At 37.8% G+C, this 23,832-nt stretch overlaps 1 protein-coding gene across 1 annotated transcript in view; it reads left to right on the top strand.

Annotated features, from left to right (window-relative positions):
* The window catches only part of LOC136871614 (TIMELESS-interacting protein), a 35,803-nt gene extending 27,654 nt beyond the window's left edge, over positions 1–8,149 (top strand). Inside the window, exons 4-5 of the mRNA XM_067145077.2 lie at positions 3,803–3,991; positions 7,619–8,149. Coding sequence (XP_067001178.2) covers positions 3,803–3,991; positions 7,619–8,056 — 627 coding nt within the window. The 3' untranslated portion in view covers positions 8,057–8,149. The remainder of the gene's footprint in view (positions 1–3,802; positions 3,992–7,618) is intronic.
* Positions 8,150–23,832: the final 15,683 nt, after the last annotated feature.

Here is a 23,832-nt window from a genome sequence, read left to right as displayed (position 1 = left end):
ATTACTTGTTTGTTGTTTTTCGAAATCCGATACCACGTGAAAGTGTGTGTTTAATTTCATTCTGAAAAATATATATTGCCGTATTTCTCCGAATCCAAGGCGACCCTCACGCTTTCCTTCAAAATAATTTTAATCAGGCTTAAAAAGTGCTTTGTAAAATCTATGAATGTCTTTTCTTATACAGTACGCATTTTTATACTGTAGACGCCGAACATTGGCTTTAGTTATGCCGTATTTTTTGCGGCTGTACAATTATGCTTCATTTCAACGGGTTTAATAACCATTAACTTAAAAATGGCATCATAATATCGAAGGGAACTCATTGAAAATTTGCCGGCAATACACATTCCACGCGTCTCTACAATACAACGATCCACCAGGAAAATATTCTTGCTTGCTATAAAACTGTAACTTTCACTCAGCGTCAGATATAACTGGCTGCCGCTACACGCACGTCTTGCTTGCCAGATTCGGCAAACTTCAGCGGCTAGCGATGTATAGGTCTTAATCGCGACTTTGAAAGTCAACGAACAAGTTTATTGCGCCGCGGTATGGCAATTCCGCCCATGCATTTTTGTGCACATACCTCACGATTTCATCTTCAACTTCTTTAAAGCGTCCTTGTTGCGGACCACTGAATGCATTTTTTTGTACAGTACGCACTTTTAAGCTATCTTTGTCTTCACGGTAACACCGAATATGGGCTTTAATTAGGCCTATGTCATATTTTAGTGCGGCTGCACAATTATTATACATTTCCGAGTGTTTAATAGCCATTAACGTAAAATTGGCATCGTAACATCGACGAGAACCCGTTGAAAATTTTCCAGCAATACCTGTTCCACGTATCTTTACAATACAACGATCCATCACGAAAATATTCCTGTCGTCTATAAAACTTAATTTTACTAAGCGTCAGGTACAGCAGACGCGTTATAACTGTGCTACTGATACCGTGGCCTTCCTAAGAATTCGAAGGCTTGCCTGTTTTGATCCCATTCTGCAGATTTGAGAAACGTTTCTGTAGAGGATAATAGAATGTCATTCTCTCTTCATTATTTTCCGAGATCCAGTGACGTTATACATAGGCACTGTACGACCGGTTGCCGTGGCTAGCGATGTAGGCCTATGATAAAGAGGCGGTCGTTTATTGTAGAGTTTCGTGTGTGCGTGTGGGGGGGGGGAGTGAAAAGAAACAGCGTGGTTACTGCGGTAGTTGTCAGTGGTGTTCATTACTATCAGGCCGCGAATGCAAAATGATCCTTGATTTTTCACACAAGATTCTGAGAAAAACATCGTCTTGGATTCAAAGAAATACGGTATCACTCCAGAGGCTTCTGTGGCAAACATTTCAGTTTTCTTTTTCAAACGGCATCACCTATCCTAACCGTATATGTATCATAAAAACCTATTTGAAACGCATGTAGAGAAATGATAACCTCCTCGCTAAAAATCGACATGGGAATAGCTTTCCGAAATTTAACTAGATGCGAGAAAATATAAACTATCATCTGAAATCAGTGATAGCACCCTGCCATATCTTGAGGTGTATCACTTTCTTACTTAATTTCAGTATACGATATACCATTAAAATTAAGAGATCGTTTACTTCAGCCTTTATTTTTAACGAGTTAACAACTGCTATCAGCCACGTTATTTACGCATTTATTACGAAAACGTCTTATCTGCTTTCATTTCGAATTTTCTTTTGAGAACAGCAGTCGACGGGTATTACTAATCGACTCCGATATCGCCTTCGAATGTTGACGATAGAGCTCGCACATCAAATACAGTAGAGACAATACGCGACACTCGGTGAGATATTGAGGGACAGGTATTAGAGCTCTCTCTAGCGGATGGACCTGAGAACTACTGATTCTATCATAAGAGCACGTGTTTTTGTGTGTGAAGTTTTTGGTGTTATTTATGAGTTTTCAGTGAGTTGACATAATAAAATATTAGCGTGTGTCATTCCTTAATATCTCCTCTCAATATGAGGGGAAAGGTATGTGCTGTGTTTGGCTGCAGTAACTATGAAGTAGAGAAGAATGCACGGTCTTTCTTTCGCTTACGTTGTGACAAGAAAATGTAAGTAATATTGTGTTTGCATATATATTCTTCCAGTGACAAAGAGATTTTTATAGTACTTCATAATCTTCTGACCTGCTCGACCCATATTTTAACTGGCTTAAAATAAAATACGCGTATTTTATTGTAAAGTGCAGCAGTTAACCTTCAATACCTATGTGTTGTTGTGGGTGTGATCTGTGGGTTTTGAAATGTCACAGAAGTGATTTGGATAAGGTGTACAAGAAAGAAGGGACATTACGATTATATAAGAATTAAGAGGAAAATTGTCCTGCTTTTAAATGTTAATTCATTGCATCATGTGTGTAAGGAATGTGCTGATATTTTTATTGACAAGTGTCTTAATGTGATGATAAAATGTTTTTTAAATGAGAAAAAAAGACTAATTTAACCATGAATATTCAGACAGGAATGCTAAAGCAAACAAAGTAATGCATAAATGAAAGATCAAGCCATTTCACAGCAGGGCCATTTCACATCTTGTTTATATGTCTAATTTCAGTCTTTAAATAATAACCGTTTAAATAATTCTTCATTCATTTATCCAGAATTGTTTTAGCAACTTCGAAGTTAATATCTCAATAACACTTTCTTTCTAGACGTAATTTATTTATCCATTTTCTTATATATGCATTTGCATTGATATTTGAATTTAGCGCGACCTTTCAGGTCAAGTCACTAGGAGCGCCACCGTCGAATTGTCTCCCATTTTAACAAGGCTAAATCCGTAAGTGTCATGTATTGTCTCCGTCGAATTGTCTCCCATTTTAACAAGGCTAAATCTGTAAGTGTCGTGTATTGTCTCTACTGTATTTGCGCACATGCACATGGCGCAAACTATAATGTACCGAAGATGATTGATTGCATTTTGTAGCAAATGTTTCAGTTTTGTTATTCCAATAGCGTCACATATCCTAACTTCTCTGTACTATATGTATGATGAAAACATACTTCAAGCGGAAGTAGAGAAATTATAACCTTCTCGCTATAACGTTACATGATAATAGCCTTTCCATAATTTAACTGACGCGAGAAAATATAAACGAATCTTGTAATCAATGACGCACTCTGCCATATCTTGAAGTGTAGGCCTATCTCATTCTTACTTAATTGCAGTATTTAGCATTAAAATTAAGCAATCGTTTATTCAGCGTTTATCTTTAACGAGTTAACAACGGCTATCGGACACGTTATTTACGCATTTATTATGAAAACATGTTCTCCTCTTCATTTTCCTCGCGGAAGAGTAGTCGACAGGTATTACAAATTGACTCCGACATTGCCTTCGAATGTCGACGAGAGAGCTCACTGGTGGGCATATCGAGAAAACGATACGGTACCGAAGATGATCGATCGCGTGCAGTATAATGACGGGGTGCATAAATATCGGCAACGGAAAAAATGGAGCGCATAATCGCTCGTAATAACGGATGCGTCAGTGATAGGATTCTCGCTGTAACCGAAGGATAATACATAGTTTAATATAGGAATGTTGAAGGGACGGACAAAATTTATCGTTATAACGGGGTTCTCGTTATATGCCATACTTGCTGTAGCGGACTTGTACTGTACTTAATTTCATTTATTATATAAACTTCTGTTTATTTTTGCCTGGAATTAATTTAATATATACATAGTAATTTCAACCATTCCTGTACTCTTGTCTGATTCTGTTTCTCTCTTCTGATTATATCTCCTTTTGTTGTACTTCTAGACTTATGTCAAGAAAATAAGAATGGGGATGATAACTGCAGAGGAGCCCATGATTTTGAATGAAGAAGTTGATGTTGAAAATGGCCCAGATTTAGATGATCAGCCACCAATTGATGAATTTGATGCATTAATTAGTCAACAGCTGTCCAGTATTCAGACAACTCCTAAGCCACCTGCGCAGCCATCATCGGTAAGTTTAGTAGAATTAATTCCTGTAGAAAACTTCATTGATAAATATTTGAAAACCTCATAGAGAATCTGATCCTTCATAATTTCTGTAAAAACAGAAATATTGAATTTTAGACATGAAAGTTGACTGGGTATGAAACTGGACAAACAGGGACACGGCGATCAATTCAGTGCAAGCCATTGAAGGTTTAGGAAGGTAGTTCTGTCAACTGTTGTCTGTTTCTTGGATTGAATGATCTAAGTACTGGCTTTCGGTTCAGATGGTCCTGGGTTTGATTTATGACCGGGTCAGGGATTTTAACTCTGTCTGGTTAATTTCCAGAAGTATGTGTGTGTGTTTCTCTCCATGTAAGGTTTGCATCAGGAAAGGCATCGGGCAGTAAAAGTGGGTTAAATCTTTGAAAAGTGCCAATCCCAGATAATTGAAAAAAAAAAAAGATGATGCATACCTGCCAAGTATTCCGGTTTTCCTGTAAAATGTACGGATTTTGAATGTGTTTTACGGTTGTACGGATGAACAACGTTATTGTACAGATTTTGAATATCCGTGCTTGGCTTCGCTTTCTGCAGTCAAATTGGATTTGTTTGCCTTTCGATAGTAGCTGGTGATAAGAGATGCAGTGTTTGAAATTTGACCGGTAAATGTATCGTTAATCACATTATCGATTATCACCGTGCTTTTGTCACCTGTTCAACCTCAACTGCTGCTTCATTCACTGAGAGGGCCTTAGATGTTAGGCCACTTTAAACAACAAGCATCATCATCATCATCATCATCATCATCATCATCATCATCATCATCATCATCATTCACTGAGATGTTCCCAAACAAGTATCAGGCTGTGATTTTGAAGAAAGGAAATCTGTGAAAAGTAGCTGGCTGTGAATTTATATATAACAACTTTTGTAATTGCATCGTGCTTCGTAGCAGCTGTGAAAGGCTTTGTTTGTGTGTGAGTGCGAGTTCTGAAACTCGTGGAATTGTGTGACGAATTTATTGGTGATTTAGTATTGAATCAGTAATGAATTCAACTAAGAAACAATATTATCAGTCTTTTAGGGAGGCGTATTCTGCTTAATTTCCTTGTTTTATACGATGACGGAAAGTGTTCCCAGTGTTCAGTGGAAATAGATGAGCACTCATCAAGATGTTTATGTATGTATTTAATTTCAGGGGTGATCATAACATATATTTGACTTGTATTAGTATTGTTTATAATCTATCCCCTTGCCGTCCTTTTTCATTATGTCTCAAGACTTTGCGACGCATGCACGTGTTGTTAAAAATTTTCCGCTGTAGGATCTTTCGGATTTATCTTTATGAAAATCGGCAGGTATGATGGTGAAACAAATGCCAGTACTCTGTTTCCTGTTCTTAATTGGTTCCCCCTTCTCCTCACTCCTTAAATAGTAGATAATGGATTGAAGGTTTCTGTACATGGTGGTCAGAAACAACGTGAACCTGGTATATGAGCGCGAAAGAGGGTTGGACATACTGATAAATAATTTGAAATAAAAAAGTCAGTATCTCTCTCTGGTATCATTTTATTATTTGCTGAGCCAATCACATCGCTTTGTGGGTGAATTCAGATGGATTTTGCGGGCGATGTTGCTAAATCTGCACGTGGCTTAAGAACGGCTTGAGAGCCATGCCGAGAAATCAGCATCAAACACAAACACGCCTTGGGTTTCGGCCGGTGTCACTGAAGCATACTTGCTATGGCACGATCTTGTCATCTTGGAGATCCATGTTCATCTCTCTCCTGTGGCAATGTTTTTTTATTCATTTGGTGCTCCCAAGCAACACTGCCTCGCACAGCCCATTAGTCTGCTTAGCTAACTTCAGCAGCTGATAAAATAACAATGGCGTGGGATATCAATTATTTATTTCAAATTACTTATCAATATGACCAATCCTTTAAAATTCGTATACCTGGATCATGTTGTTTCTGCTGGGCTGAGTGGCTCAGACGGTTGAGGCACTGGTCTTCTGACCCCAACTTGGCAGGTCGATTCTGGCTCAGTCCGGTGGTATTTGAAGGTGCTCAAACATGTCATCCTAGTGTTGGTAGATTTACGGGCACGCAAAATAATTCCTGCGGGACTAAATTCCCGCACCTCGGCGCCTCTGAAAACCGTAAAAATAGTTAGTTTGATGTAAAGCAGTTATTGTTGTTGTTGTTATTATTATTATTATTATTATTATTATTATTATTATTATTATTATTACCTTTTTTAACCACCCTGTATATACAGCTCTTTCTGTATTTCCATGTTGACCTATTTACTTCTTTCTTGCCTGTCACGATTTTTCAAAGGAATCATTCCAAGGCTCTTATTTATGAATAAATATTATATAAAATGTAGGGTAAGTGGCAGAGAACATGCTTTCTGGAGAAAAATACTCAAGTTTTCTATTTGGTGATTCCTGGGTTATGCTAACTTCCAGCAACAAGCTCACAAATATAGTAATATTGGTGGGGGGAAAAGGAGTGTTCAAACATGGTTTTCAGTCAGAAGCAGTGATAACTTTGTTTTCCTCCAACCGGGCGAGTTGGCCATGCGCGTAGAGGCGCGCGGCTGTGAGCTTGCATCCGGGAGATAGTAGGTTCGAATCCCACTGTCAGCAGCCCTGAAGATGGTTTTCCGTGGTTTCCCATTTTCACACCAGGCAAATGCTGGGGCTGTACCTTAATTAAGGCCACGACCGCTTCCTTCCAACTCCTAGGCCTTTCCCATACCATCGTCGCCATAAGACCTATCTGTGTCGGTGCGACGTAAAGCCCCTAGCAAAAAAAAAAAAAGTTTTCCTCCAAGGATCAATCACCATCCCACTGGCTCCAATAAAGTATCTAGATGAACCTTATACAGTGCTGTATTACTAATATAGTATTAGTATTATTTTATTTACCACAATTCTGTACAGAAGTATGGAAGGTATTGTGAAAAGGGCAAACCCTGTGTACATATAAAATGTTCCCTAGACATATAGTGGACAAGCCATGGATTCTTTGTTCACCATGATATCCTGCCAACTTATTTTCTTATTATAAGATTTATTTTGTCCTTCCTTTCCTCTACTTTGAGGTAGACCTGTACAAAGCTGTAACAGATGTGGGGGAGAACTGACTGTGGCTAAAACATACGCCATTTATCAAAGGGCACGTACATTGAACATTTGTAAGTTACTAAACTGATTTGTAGAATTACCCTACAAAACCATGTAAATTGATACACAGTTTTTTAAAATGTGCGGTCTGTTCATTTCTGTGTATAGTTGGCTAGAATTGATGGAAGATTGGGATATTTGGTAAGTTTGAAAAGTGGTGGTTCTGTGAAAATCAGACTTGCTTCTAGTCTCTTTGGCCACATGAGTCTACCTCTATTAATTAAAGGGCCGATGACCTCGATGTTAGGCCCCTTTAAACAACAAGCATCATCATCATCATCATCATCATCTATTAATTAAATACTGATTCTGAGTTTGCGCTGGCTACCTGCATCCTATTTATTGTCAAGTTTTTCAGCTTGCTTCTTATCCATGTACAAAATTCACTGCTTTTTAACTCTGCCATTAGGAAATGTTTCCCTGTAAAACATTAATTATGAAAAATGAACTTTGTTTCAGGGATTGACATCAGAACAAAGGGAGCGGATGTTACGAAATAGGCTACTTGCCGAGGAGAAAAGATTGGCAAGACTGAAAGCACAGAAAGAAAAGGAAACTAAGAGTGCAGAAAATTCTTCACAATCAGTAGCATGTATGGATTCTCAGAAGGATGTGAATAGTACAGAAACTGCATCTGCTACCTCTGTTGATTCTGAAGAGATGTCTAGTTATGAAAAACTACTGGGTACTGCACAGGATATCACAGCCACACAGTCGTGTCAGCCTGAAATCTTACCACAAACTTCTCTGGAAACCAATACAACTGGTAGTTCACTACATCTTGAAAACCTGCAAACTGTGTTAGATGAAGACACAGAATCATCATCTAATCCCAAAAAACTCTTAGATTCTTCACACACTGTCAATTCAGTAGACAAGTGCACTCTTGAAAGTTAATATAGAAAGGTCGAGTACAGGTATTTGAAATGCTCAGTACGTCTACCTTAATGTTTCATCAAAGGAGGTCTGTTCTGTGGGAAATATTAGTTTGAACTCAGAGGCCCGGTTTCATCAACACATGTTAGTACTTAACAAGGTGTTAAATCATTTTAACATACGATTTAAGAAAATTTGCGTTTCATCAACAAATGTTAACATTAACAAATGTTAAACTGCGTATTAAAGTTAACATCAGCCATTTCCAATGTTAAATGGCTAACATTAGGATTTAGCAACCTGTTCCAAAATGGCTGCTGTGAATCTCGCTTTCGAGGCGGAATTGCTCTATTTAGATCTTTTACAAAACAGTCCTGATCGAAGAAAAGTTCAGCGACGTAATGACTTTCAAAATTTGACGGATCCGAAATTTCTTCATAGATACAGGTTATCGAAAACAGTCGTTGCTAAGGTTGTTGACGAAATTCAAGTGAGGTTAGAATATCCTACGAAGAGAAACTTACCTCTTTCTCCAATGTTGCAGGTACTGATAATATTACGAGTTTTTGCTACTGGTTATTTTCACATAATGGCCGGAGACAATGCTGGAATTTCTAAAGCCACTGTTAATAGAGTTGCTTGTCGTGTGTCTGCAGCCATAGCATCCATGAGAAGGAGGTATATAACATTCCCTTCAGTAGAACAGCGTCAGTAAATTATCAGCGACTTCTATGAAATAAGCCGTTTTCCTGGTGTTTGTTCTACGTGCAATAGATTGCATACATGTAAGAATCCAATCACCTGGAGGCAATTGGGCCGAAATATATCGTAATCGAAAGGGATATTTCTCTGTTAATGTTAATGTTCAGGTGATTAGTGAGCCTAACCTCCAAATCAGGGATATACTTGCTAGGTAGTCTGGTTCTGCACACGACAATACAATATTTAATAACTCCCATATCGGAGCACAGTTTGAAGTGGGACAATTAACGAAGTGATTTTGTTAGGTGACAGCGGATACCCGCTAAAAAAAAAAGTATCTGTTTACCCCATTGAAAACCTCGCGGACTTTTCCCCCGCCTCGTCCTTTTCTTTTATCGTCAAGCCATCTGTGCGCTTGCACTCAATAACTTATATATATATTTACTAACTAATTCAATTAACAACTCTTCTTCGAAGGAGGAAAAATTAGAACTTCGATTCCGTTTCACTTCACGCGCCATATTTTACAGCTGTGCTCAAACAAAAGCGCATCGGAGCGCGCTGTAAAACAGCATGTTCGTACCACTGCCTCCTTGATTCGCACCAGTTCGCAATATTGGGAGAGTTAACAGTCGATTAGTTAACATTTCACAAGAAAAGTTTGATGAAACGCAAGAAACCTAACAAGATGTTAAATTTCTAACTCCGTATTAACTAACTACTTGTTAGTATATATTTAACATGTGTTGATGAAACCGGGCCTTAGTAATTCGTTCACTTCTTATGTTAGGATTTCAAAGAAACACATTATATTTTCACTTCTTATGTTAGGATTTCAAAGAAACACATTATATTTTAATAAGTGTGGGACACGTTTTCTGAAGATAATCATGTGTCTCTCTTCATCCATTCAGTCAAATACAGCACTTGGTCATCATATGAATGATGTGTTTCCATTCATCTCTATTTTGGTCAGCTCCTTTCAGTTTAACGATTGTCATGCCAGTATCTCCTTTGATGCAATCTAACCAACATGATCTTGGCCTTCCAGTTCCTTTTGTATCACTCACCATTTTAAACAGGGTATCCTTTTCCAAGGAGGTAACCCTCATTATATGGCCAAAGTAAGATAGCTTTTGTCTCACTATAATCCTTTACAAGGATATTTTTTACTTGTTGGTAATGTATAGGAATAGACAACAATAATTGTAGCCTTTTCTCAATAAAATTATTTACAGTTAATGTATACAGTTTGGTTGTATTGTGAAAATGAGTGATTCAAGTGTATTCATTTTGCTTAGTTATAATTGAATTGCTTACTAAACCCATTATAGGGCACATGTTGGTTGTACAGTAAAATCCCTCATATCCGGCAGTACAGTGGAACCTTGATTATTCTTTTCTGGAAACAATGTTTTTCCAGTTTATTCATTCAAATTACATGGTCCTGCGAGCATCCTAATGAAATCATGTTTTAAAAATCCTGTGTTATCCGTTCCTCAAAGAAATGATTTCCCACATCAACCGTTCAGAAATTTCAGTCTCATCAATGCTAAATCCTCAATGAAGCATTTTCCAACAAAATCTCACGAAAGGACAACTACATCATACCTGTGGATCTTCACCTTAACGTCTCGTCATTGTGGTAATTAGAGCAAACAGGAAAAGCGATCGGCAGTGGTCTTGCTTAAGGGACAAACTTCACATCGCATTTGCTTGGTATTAGGTAGGAAACCTACGGAAGTCATCAAGCAGAGTGGCCACGATTGGAAGGAGACAGAGTGTGTTTTGACAGCTATACTTGAAGACTGAATGAGTTTTGTCGAATATTCATACTTGAAATATATCTTATATTATATCCAGGTTTTCAGACAGGAATCAAACTTGCTCCTTCCTAACATGAGTCTATTATTTTAATATGGTTGGATATCTTACTAAAGTCTTGGGAGTTTGCAATATGCTCAATATGCTTGGAAGCTTTGTCTCACAGCTTGAGATATTCTTTCTGCTGTGGTTAGTCATGGCTCACTTCTGGGTAAGTGGGACAGAGTCTTTACAAAATGTAGTTTCTCTGCACTCATACTCATTTTGACATATTACTCAACATGAAACTTTCACAGTTGCTGCAGTTATCAATGATGCACTCAATCTTCTGGCACCATCAGGCATTACAGTTGTGTTCAAGACTGTTCCCGTGATCTGGACAGATGGGGATAGTCTATTAACATTTTGATCCAAACATGACAGGAATTTTCACATTTTAACACAGATTTCGGGCCTACTGGATCAACTGTAATGTTGGAAGACATACTGGTGTTTCGTCTGCATTTCTGATTTCAGACAGCTAATAAATGTGCTGCATACTAAGACAAATTACATGCCGCTAATATTCTACAAGCTTTTCACAAAAATTGTTGGGCAGCCTCTGAGCAAGAGTGATTCTTCTATGAAGTGCAAGGCCATCCCTCTGCATGAACCTTACAATCCGTCCAACGCTCACTTTAAATTACTGCTGTAGTATCGAGCGTATTGATGCTTCTTTCAAGACTTTCATTCTTATAGTTTCCCACAAAATAGAAAGAGCATTATTTCATTTCTCATATACATATTCTAGGACTGCTTCTTCCAGGACATTGAAACAGCCGTCTTTTGGTCCACAAAATGCCTTCCACATAGAATGGGCATCTTTTGATTTTCTCCAACATGGAATATTAGCTTCTGTAATACTGTAAGTTTGTGCTGCAAGGTGGTTGTTTGTTTCTGCAAATCTTGCCACTTTAACCCTTTGCAGTCCAATTTTCTATCACATGTTTCAACAATCGGGTCCAAATTAATTTTGCACATTTTTACCAAGTCATATTAAACTCAGAATTTTTATTAGTAATTATAATTATATTATTATTATGATTATTACCGTACATTCTATTGCATAGGAATTAGTCTCCATAATAATTTTTCTTCGTCAGTGCAGGAGTAAAAAACAACATACAATGTAATAAACTGAAGTGGAGTGATGCAGCTAGGCAGAACCTGCGGTTCTCTAGTTTTTTGACCTGATGAATAACTTAGTCTAGGTGGCTCACTATCATGAAATGTTACATTCCGGTAAACACTATTGCCGTTTGCATTTCCATTTGTATGTGCGGAAGTATGTTCATCATCACTTTTACTGAAATTATCAACCCTGACCTGAGAAGTGTCATCATTTCCGTGTGCCATATACCCTCCTCCACCCCGGCCCATTAGCGTGTCTTCTTGCTTTTGTAGCAGTCACTGGAACTTCATCTTCTGAATCTTCGGAAACAGTATATGAAGGTCCAGGATCATTCCGCACAGGTCCAGTCGCTAAAGTTTCACTTGCAATGCTAGAGTTCACTACACCTTCATCTTCACTGACAGTTCTCTAAACTCTTCGTCTAATTCAAATAAATAATTGTCGTCACTGCTGTCTAAATAAACGTGCATGCGTACTTCTTCATTCATATTTGCTGATTTTATATCGCAAATTCAACCGAGACAATTTGCTTCCACAGATAAACATGCCTAGTACAACACGTGTGCAGCACTACTCACTGTAAACACAGCTGACAGGCCGCGGGTAACCATGACGACACACGGCTACATATATCTCATATTATATCCATGTAGATAACAGAACAACTTCTTTTGTGCACAAAAATTTGCTCTAGAAACTCCAAGGATATCGATCGACCTCAATCAGGTCAAAGAACTTCAGTAAATAAATTCTCATGTAGAATGAAACATAATGTCGAGGTGACCTCGACGTTGGACCCGAAAAGGTTAAGTTTCTGGTTTGCATCGTAACTGTGACACATTGTTTTATGTAAATACGACACTACAGTAGTTCTCTTCTCAACGTGATCACCCATATCATTACCTTTTCCAAAAACATGAATACTAAAGGAGTAGACGGAGAACTCTGTGGAGAAGAAGTGAAGGTAGAAGTAGTAGTAGGGGTGGTAGTAGACGTAGTGGTGGTGGGGGTTGGTGGGATATGCGAGGTGGATGAACAGTGACGGGGTTAGGGTCAAAGAACGTGGGTTCGAGAAGATGTGCAGGAGTAGGGAACACTTTGTGTAGTTTTCCTGCAATAGATAGACCAATGGTGATGAAAGCTGTCGTATCGGCATCTGGTAGAAAGACCAGGACCTGCTTGGCGGGTGGATCGTGGACTTTCGGCCCAGTCCGAAGGCGAATGAACTTGTAGATTCCATAGTAGGAGGGAGCCGATGCAAGGAAGTGGTCGTTATATGCTGGGTCCACGTCCTCAATCATGCAGGTAAACATGGTGGAATAGGAAGGCGACGGCCAACTAGGCGTCTGCCTATTTGGTTGTCCTTGGGCCGGCTGAGTCAGCAATGAGAAGAGGGCCACCCAGCCGCAAAAATGTAGAGGCGTGACGTAATGTTTGCATGTTCAACTACGAGCCTCTTAATACCATTAACGAAAGTGAAAACCGAATGTCAGTACAGTAGAATTTAAAGTTAAGAACTTCATATTTAGGTTCCGTATTGAAGCAGAATTCACATCAAAGAAAAGTACAATAAGTTCCACCTTTTCAATACATTATATTATGTGACAGTTTTACATTACAGTTAAACCTTCACATTTTTATACACTCGGGACCGGTTTCGACAGTGTACCTGTCATCATCAGCCAAGAACAATTAATCGAGGACAATAAACCTTATAATACTTCAGGTATGATATAACAGTGAATATAAAATTATACATTATCTATCTACAAAAAGGTGTGAACATGTCCAGGTAAAAAATCGCGATTTAAGAAAAATCATAGTCCTGTAGGGTGTACACTTATAAAATTTCTAATTAAAATAACGTGTTAAAAACCTGCTGTTATATTATAGCTATAGCAGAGATGTGTATAGGTGTAAATCTATGGAGTTTTGGCACTCAAGACATATAGCTATGTTTAACAAGTTAAAGTGTTCAAACATTTAGTTAAATGGTGTTCCACTTAGAATATGTGATACAGTTCAGCTGAGGTTATAGTAATATGTTTGTAGGCTTAGTTTTGGTATTTTTAACACTCGGGACATATAGCCATGTGTGACAAGTTAAAAGTTGATAAAACATTTAGTTAATGGTGTTCCACTTAAAATATATGGTAAAGTTCAGCTGAAGCTACAACTTGGACTTGAGGAGCAGATAATTATGTAAAATATCAATATAAGTAGAAATGAACAATTTGAATGGGTCACTGCTTGTTGATGTAGATGATCAGCGAGTCCTATTAAACAATTATACATGTCGACATGTGGTTGTATATCATCTTGCTGAGAAGTAACAAAGGTCCTGGCTAAAATGGTGCTTGTAGATCTTATGTTGTAGGTTGTGATTACATAAATTGACTAGAAGGGATCCTGATCCAAGTCGGAACCTATAAGAAATAAAGCGCGATATAAAGTTACCGTATTTAAGAAACGAAAGGGAGTTAAATTTCGCGAAGTATTGGTGAATGAGAAACTCACCTCAGGTGCCAAGTTGATGGTAGACGGAACGTAGTGGAACTGACAGGCTGAGGAGAGACGAGGCCTAGAAGGGAGCAGGGAGGGGCGGAGTTACTGAGTTAGGGGAAGGAGGCAACGCGGTAGAGGCGGGACTGTGATCAGGTGGGCGCGTGCGATGGTAGGGGAAATATGTAAGCGTGTTGTGTATTGTTTTGAAGATGGATCGGTTTTTTGGTATTTTAAGAGTGTTCATTATTTTGATAAAAGTGTCAAAAAGTATTGTAGGTTTTTCGGAGAGATCGTTAAGGTTAAAATTTGGGTTATGGTATTGATCGAGTGAGATGTAGAATTGTTCGGTGAAATCGAGTATGGGGCCTTTGTTTATTATTTCAATGATGTCTATGTCGTTATTCATACCATAAAATTTATGTTTATAATCATGTATATGTTGGCCTATTGCGGAAAATTTTCTGTATTTTATCGCATTTACGTGTTCAGTATATCTAATTTTGAACGATCTACCGGTCTGTCCAAGGTAGGTGCTGAGACAGTCGTTACAGTGAAATCTGTAGACGCCTGATTTGTCAGAAGGGTTAGAAGTATTAATTGAGTTAGAATTGTATAGGATATCTAGATTTCTGTTATTAGTTTTGAAGGAGATGTTAATTTTCTGTTTCTTAAATATATTTGTAATTTTGTGAATATTACGGTTGTAGGTAAAGGTTGAAAAAGATTTCGATTTAGTAGCTTCTTTAATTAGGTTCGATTTTGGGCGATGTCTGAATTTACTGATTATATTTTCTATAAAATTCTTGTTGTATCCATTATGAGCTGCGATATTGCGTATGGTATTTAATTCTTTGTTGAGGTCTGATTTCGACATTGGGACATTAAATGCTCGATGTACTAAGCTATTATAAGTGGCCCGTTTATGGCTTAGGGGGTGAATAGAGTCTTCTTGTATTGTAGTGGCAGTATGTGTAGGTTTTCTGTAGACATTATATTTGAAGGAAGATAGAAGTCTGGTGATAGTGAGATCAAGAAAATTAATAGTATTATTGGCTTCGGATTCCAGTGTAAATTTTATGTCTGTATCAATAGTGTTAAGGTGCGTTAAGGTGGTAGCTGCGTCTGTAGTGCGTTGGTCCATAATAATAAATACATCATCGATATACCTGGACCAAAGATGTATATTGCTAAATGTTATGTTATTGTCAATTTTTGTATGTTCTAAAAAATCTAAGTATATTTCTGCTAAAATGCCGGAGGCTGGGGATCCCATGGCTAGGCCGTCTTGCTTGTATATTGTTTTATCGAAGGTGAAATAGTTGTTATTGATTAAAAGTTTCAAGATAGACATAAAGTCAGTGATCTCAAGTTGACTAAGTTGACTATGGTTATGCAAATTTTGAGGGATAATTTTAAGAAGTTTTTCTGGTTTAATACTAGTGTACATATTAGTGATATCAAACGAATGTAAAGAGTGGTATGGTTGAAGTGTAAAGTCATCCAGTTGTTTGATAAGTTGTAGTGTATTCTTGATAGATTTTCTAGACTTAAAGGTGTAGTGTCTTTTAAGAAATTGTTGAGTGAATTGTGCTACTTTGTACAATGGGCTCGGTCTGTAGTTTACTATAGGACGTATCGGGATATTAGGTTTATGTATTTTAGGTTGTGCTTTAACGGTGGGAAGTCCTGGGTTCATTTTAATTAGTTTGCTTTTTTCACTGTCGGTTAAAAGAAATGATGTGTTTTTAAGCGTCTGTTTTAATTGCCATTGGATAGTTTGTGTAGGATCTTTGTTAATTATTGTAAAAGTGCTGTCTGTGAAAAACATTTTGGTTTTGGATACATATTCTGTTTGATTCATAATAACAGTGGTGTTGCCTTTATCTGCTTTCGTGACGATAGTATGAGTATCTTTAATTTTATTTTTAAGTTGAATGATTTTATTTCTATCTTCGAGTTGAGATTTGGTCATGTTTTGGGTAGGTGATGTAAAGGTTTTCTTAAGCTGTTTGTTGGCTTCGTGTCTGAGTTCATCTTGTATATCATGAGGCATTTTCTTTATCGCTGTTTCCGTTTCTACTATTAGTGTTTTCGCAACATTTAATGGGTTATAATTAGGCCAGTTGTGTTTAGGGCCTTTTGACAAAATAGTGATCTCTTCATCATCAAATGTTGTATTAGATAAATTGATGAAAGCCATAAATGGGCCACTTATAATAGCTTAGTACATCGAGCATTTAATGTCCCAATGTCGAAATCAGACCTCAACAAAGAATTAAATACCATACGCAATATCGCAGCTCATAATGGATACAACAAGAATTTTATAGAAAATATAATCAGTAAATTCAGACATCGCCCAAAATCGAACCTAATTAAAGAAGCTACTAAATCGAAATCTTTTTCAACCTTTACCTACAACCGTAATATTCACAAAATTACAAATATATTTAAGAAACAGAAAATTAACATCTCCTTCAAAACTAATAACAGAAATCTAGATATCCTATACAATTCTAACTCAATTAATACTTCTAACCCTTCTGACAAATCAGGCGTCTACAGATTTCACTGTAACGACTGTCTCAGCACCTACCTTGGACAGACCGGTAGATCGTTCAAAATTAGATATACTGAACACGTAAATGCGATAAAATACAGAAAATTTTCCGCAATAGGCCAACATATACATGATTATAAACATAAATTTTATGGTATGAATAACGACATAGACATCATTGAAATAATAAACAAAGGCCCCATACTCGATTTCACCGAACAATTCTACATCTCACTCGATCAATACCATAACCCAAATTTTAACCTTAACGATCTCTCCGAAAAACCTACAATACTTTTTGACACTTTTATCAAAATAATGAACACTCTTAAAATACCAAAAAACCGATCCATCTTCAAAACAATACACAACACGCTTACATATTTCCCCTACCATCGCACGCGCCCACCTGATCACAGTCCCGCCTCTACCGCGTTGCCTCCTTCCCCTAACTCAGTAACTCCGCCCCTCCCTGCTCCCTTCTAGGCCTCGTCTCTCCTCAGCCTGTCAGTTCCACTACGTTCCGTCTACCATCAACTTGGCACCTGAGGTGAGTTTCTCATTCACCAATACTTCGCGAAATTTAACTCCCTTTCGTTTCTTAAATACGGTAACTTTATATCGCGCTTTATTTCTTATAGGTTCCGACTTGGATCAGGATCCCTTCTAGTCAATTTATGTAATCACAACCTACAACATAAGATCTACAAGCACCATTTTAGCCAGGACCTTTGTTACTTCTCAGCAAGATGATATACAACCACATGTCGACATGTATAATTGTTTAATAGGACTCGCTGATCATCTACATCAACAAGCAGTGACCCATTCAAATTGTTCATTTCTACTTATATTGATATTTTACATAATTATCTGCTCCTCAAGTCCAAGTTGTAGCTTCAGCTGAACTTTACCATATATTTTAAGTGGAACACCATTAACTAAATGTTTTATCAACTTTTAACTTGTCACACATGGCTATATGTCCCGAGTGTTAAAAATACCAAAACTAAGCCTACAAACATATTACTATAACCTCAGCTGAACTGTATCACATATTCTAAGTGGAACACCATTTAACTAAATGTTTGAACACTTTAACTTGTCAAACATAGCTATATGTCTTGAGTGCCAAAACTCCATAGATTTACACCTATACACATCTCTGCTATAGCTATAATATAACAGCAGGTTTTTAACACGTTATTTTAATTAGAAATTTTATAAGTGTACACCCTACAGGACTATGATTTTTCTTAAATCGCGATTTTTTACCTGGACATGTTCACACCTTTTTGTAGATAGATAATGTATAATTTTATATTCACTGTTATATCATACCTGAAGTATTATAAGGTTTATTGTCCTCGATTAATTGTTCTTGGCTGATGATGACAGGTACACTGTCGAAACCGGTCCCGAGTGTATAAAAATGTGAAGGTTTAACTGTAATGTAAAACTGTCACATAATATAATGTATTGAAAAGGTGGAACTTATTGTACTTTTCTTTGATGTGAGTACAGTAGAACCTTGATAATTCGAAATCGGTTAATTCAAAATCCCGCCTAATTCGAAGAAGCTCTCGTTCCCGGAAACGTGAGATACAGCTTCGCATGTTATTTCAATTGTTTAATTCGAAATGCGGATAATTCGTAATTCGAAGTACAATGTCGGCCCCATTACCGAAATTCAGACTTTTAATTTGAAACTGCCTTTACATTTTAAAACAATAGTATGTTACAGAGTAATTTCAACTCGAAATTTATCCGCTCCGCGTCATAATAGAACGCGCGTTCCGGAACGTGGAGGCGTAGCTTTCCGCACTCACACTCATTTCAGTGGGTCTACAGTGCGCTTCATGGTAGCTAAGTTGAATGAAATCGGAATTTTTTTGTATTCAACCTTTTAAGGAACGCCGTAATATCACGCAACAGGGAAAACAAAATCCGCGAACACTGGCGATGCCGACAGTTGACGAAAAAAACGTGGTTCATATAATAAATTCGTAGGCACCGAACAATATTGTCATTGCCAGTGAAACTGCATTGCTTTATTTTAATGCGAGCCCAAACGGTCTTATGGTTTTAAAGGAGAAATTGCCAGCCGGGAAATCGTACAAGTGTGAGGGATGGGGGGTCATAGTAGTGCGTTGCAATGTACATGGAAGCGAGATACTTTGTCCCCTCGTCGTAGGGAAAGTTCTATGAGCCACAATGTTTTAAGAGCGTCGGGCACTTTCCATGCCAGTTCAAAGCATCTATAATAAAAATGCAAACAGTAAAGAAATCCAAAAAGTAATGCATCTGCACAGGGGGACCGGCATAATTTATCCTCGTCTTTGAATTGTGCGGTTTTTTTTCTTTCGTTGCGTGAGGTTATGTTTGTCAGTGATTTATCCAAGTGCATTATTTGAACATTGTAAATGCACCGTGATGGATACATTTCGGAAATAGTTTTTTCCATGGCATTTGAAAGGTTTAAACTGTGAATCGAGGTGATTGCATGTATTAATGGGTCTTAGAATACTTTGTGACGTGGCAAGTGTTTACATTTCTGAAGTACGAGAGAAGTGCCATGGGTGGCAAGAAATCGTTCAAGGATAGAGTCATAGGAAAGTTCGATTTTAAGGGCATCGGTTATTTTCTGTGTAAATACAAGGCATTTAAAATGCATACAGTATAGTAATCCAATTAATAAAGCACTTGCACATGGTAGCCAGCATAGATTTCTCCTCGTTTTTGAATCATGCTTTTTTTTTCCCTCTCTTTCATTGCGTGAGGTTATGTTTACCAGTGAGATATCCGAGTGCATTATTTGAATACTGTAAATGCTCCTTCTTGGATACATTTTAGAAATAGTTCTTTTTTCATGGCATTTGAAAGATATAAACTGTGAATCAAGGTTAACTGCATGCAGTAACAGGCTTTTTTTACACGGCAACGGTTGGTACTTTGAATTGCGAATTGGCGGTTAATTCGAAATCACGTAATTCGAAGTCCGATCTTTTAGTCCCAACGACTTCGAATTAACAAGGTTTTACTGTATATTAAACTGTTCACGGCTTATTTGAGGTGGACATCTTGGCTGATAATTTGTGAATAACTGTACATAGGATGTACACCTACTTGGATACTAGAGGCGTGCATTATTTGAACTTGAGACGGGGAAGATGTGCTTTGCTACATATGCAACCCCCATTACGCATGAGTGGAACGTGTAATCTAAAATGCCCTACTTTGCTCCAATTTTTTCAGCAGGGGTGATGGCCAACACTCCCAAGACCAATTCTCGTGTGCTGCGAGCTGTGCGACGTGACGTCCTAGTAACTACGAGCGTATGCTTGATAGCTATCATCGGCAGTTCTCATATGGAAACGTGTGTGACGATAAATTTTGTCAAAAGCCTAGGAAAGCACTGCATGTTGAACAATGAGCTCCTTGATACCATTAACGAGAGTGCATACAGAATGCCAGTATCTTAAACTGTTCACGGGTTATGTAAGGTGAACTTCTTAGCTGATTAACCCGTATAATTTGTTAATAACTGTTCATCATCATCATCATTTCCCTTTATCCAGCTGTAGCCAGGTAGGGGCAAATATGGTTCCTCTCCACTTTCTTCAGTCTTTCCACCACTCCTCCTCCAACACTGTGTCCCAGTCCAGGTTTCTTTCTATAATGCTGCGTTGGATGGTATCCTTCCATCTCAATCGTGGTCGTCCACGGCCTCTCCTTCCTTGGATTTGCATTTCCATCACCGTTTTTGGCATTCTTTCGTCGCTCATTCGCTTTATGTGCCCAAACCATCTTAGTCGGTTCTTCTCTATTCTATCATTCATTTTTTCCACTCCAATTTCTTCCTGGATTTTCTCATTCCTTATTTTGTCTCTTCTACTCTTCTGGATCATACTCCTCAAGAATTTCATTTCGGCTGCCTGTATTCGACTCTCATCCTTCTTTGTCATTGTCCAAGTTTCTGCTCTGTAAGTTGTTATGGGTACGTAATACATCTTGTACATAGTATCCTTTGCTTCTATTGGCACATCTTTGTCCCATAACATGTTTCTTACACTATGATAGAAACAACTACCAGCTCGAATCCTTGTACTAATCTCAGCATTCAGTCGAGCATTCTCCATTAATTCACTCTCCAGGTATTTAAACGTTTCCACTACTTCCAGGGGCTTGTCTGCAAGTCTAATCTGACCTTTCCCTTCTTTCTCTCCTCTAGTCATAACAGGAGTTTTACTCTTTTCTACACTTATTTTCAATCCACATTCTTTGATCTTCCCATTCACCACATTCAACTGTTCTTGAACCTTCCTGTCGTCTTCTCCCCAAATCACAATATCATCTGCAAATAACATGTTCATTTCTCTTCCTCCATATGCTGCTTTTGCTGTTCTCATGATGTCATCCATTACTATTGTAAACAGGATTGGTGATAGAACACTTCCCTGTCTCAGCCCACTAGTTATTTTGAACCAACTTGTCCTTCCAATTTGTGTTTGCACGCAACTACAACATTCCTTATACAATGCCATGATCATTTTTATTAATCCCTGTCCAATTCCTTTTTGCACCAGACTGTCCCAAACTTTCGTCCTAGGGACACTGTCATATGCCTTTTCAATATCAATGAATGTCATCACCATATCATTCCCGTACTCCCAATGCTTTTCCATTAGTTGTCTCATAATGAAAATGGGCTCTATTGTTGACCTTCCACTTCTGAAACCAAACTGATTTTCCTGTATCTGATTCTCAACCCTCAACCTTATTCTACTTGCCAGTATCCTTTCCATTATCTTAGCAACATGGGATATTAGAGTAATTCCCCTGTAGTTCTTCAAAACTTTCTTATCACCTTTCTTGAAAATTGGGATGATTATTCCTTTTTGCCAATTCTCAGGGACCTCCTTATTCTCCCAGACATTCCTGAGAACCCGATATGTCCACTGCAGGCCTACAGCTCCAGCTGCCTTTTTCATCTCCACTGAAATTTCATCTATTCCAGCAGTTTTTCCATTCTTCATCTTTCTTACTGCCATTTCAATTTCATTCATTGTAATTTCTTTATCAACTAATTCCCTTTCCTGGTCGTCCATTGAATGACTCATCCGTTCTTATGTTCAACAGCTTCTGAAAATACTCTCTCCATCTCTTTCTTATTTCTTCTGGCTTTGTTAAAATTATGCCACCTTCATCCTTCACAAATCTGGTGTTTACTTGATCTCTCTTTTTGTTTCTTAAGATACCATACAGTAATTTCTTGCTGCCCTGCGTATCATCTCTCAATTTCTGTGTGAATAAGGCCCAGCTTTTCCTCTTTTCTTCCTCCACTACTTTCTTGGCCAAATTCTTTGCCTCTACATATTTTCTTCTACTTTCTTCAGTCTTAGATGTTTTCCATGCTTTCCATGCCATTTTCTTTTCCTTCACTTTAATCTTTACCCTATCATTCCACCAGTGTGTTTCTTTGTCTTTCACATTTCCTGATGTTCTACCACACACCTTTTCTGCACATCCAACCATTGCTTCCTTAAATCTTTTCCATTCCTCTTCAACATTCCCCACCTCTGTCCTGGGTACCAAGGGTATTATTTCCCTTTGAAATTCTTCTTGTATGCTTTTCTCCTTCAACTTCCATACTTTAATTCTTTTCTCTCTTCTTAATTGGGGTTTTTCAATCTTTCCAACTTTCAATTTTCCTATCACAACTCTATGATCTCCACCAAAGGCTTCTTCAGGCATGGCTGTTACATCTACAAGGTTCTTCTGGTGTTCTTTCTCTATGATTATATAATCAATCATGGTCTTTGTTCGTCTGTCTCCCCAACCATACCTTGTAATCTTCTGACTGTTCTTCTTCCTAAACCAGGTGTTTCCAACAATCATTTGATTCCTTATGCAAAAATCCACCAACAACTCGCCTTCTGGATTTACATTTCCATATCCAAAGGGCTCTACATCTTCCTTTCCTTGTCTTTCCATTCCAACTTGTGCATTTAGATCTCCCATCAATAGTACTTCCTTATCTTCTATCTGTCTCTCCACTTCCTCTAAGAAGTCCTAGATGTTCATAACTGTTATTAGGATGTAAACCTACCTGGATGCCTCACAATTGTTGTCGGCAGGGTAGCTCCTTGTGATTCAGACCGAGCCGGAGGTGTTGTGCGACTATTCCCCTTCATTTATATTATGTGTTTAAGTGTAGGATCATCCCAGAAGTATCTCTGCCGACGTATTTTACTTCTTTCCAATAAACACAGCGGGCTGTGATATGTGGCATATCTTCAGAATAACAGACATCCATGACTTACGTTGCATTTCGGACATAGTCTTCAAGTTGTCGCTTACAACCAGACACAATTACACATTGCACTGTCATATACCGAAGTAACTAATTATTGTTATTAACAAATACATCGCAAATGGGAAATATCCCGGTGGCAACAGTCACTTACAGTAGTGTAATAATAACCAGCATACTGATGTGGGCAAGTTTTCCTTTGTAAAAGGACCATAAGGGATTGGAATAAATTACTTGCAGCAGTCTTTGATAGATTTTCTTCCGGTATCAAATCATGCAAGATGACGATGATTAGTGCTAGTGCAAAGTGTAAAATAAAAGCTGTAAACGACGGAATCTGAATTTGTGATTTTCTCCTGGATTTAGAATGTTAAACTAGTAGTATTTCAGTATTTCCAGTGCTTAACACTACCACTTACAATACTATAGGTTGAGCTTTCTACTAGCTTAACATTACACGTGAAAATAAAGTGAAGTCGAACAATCACTACCGTACAACTATAACGACAACTAAAGAAAATATTATATTCTAATATCTAATCTAATATAATAATTATAGTTATAATAATAATTATAATTATAATCTATTTTCTCTCCATGGAATTGCATGTTGTACTCTTGTTGTAGTTGTTGGGTAGTTATGTTTTAACTTTAATATCACTTGTAGTGATAAGCTAGTAGTAAGTTCACCTATAGTATTTTACGCTATAGTGTTAAGTAAT

This window comes from Anabrus simplex, chromosome 4, assembly GCF_040414725.1.
Source record: "Anabrus simplex isolate iqAnaSimp1 chromosome 4, ASM4041472v1, whole genome shotgun sequence".
Classification (NCBI taxonomy): Eukaryota; Metazoa; Arthropoda; class Insecta; order Orthoptera; family Tettigoniidae; genus Anabrus; species Anabrus simplex.
This window is presented reverse-complemented; position numbering and strand designations above follow the sequence as displayed.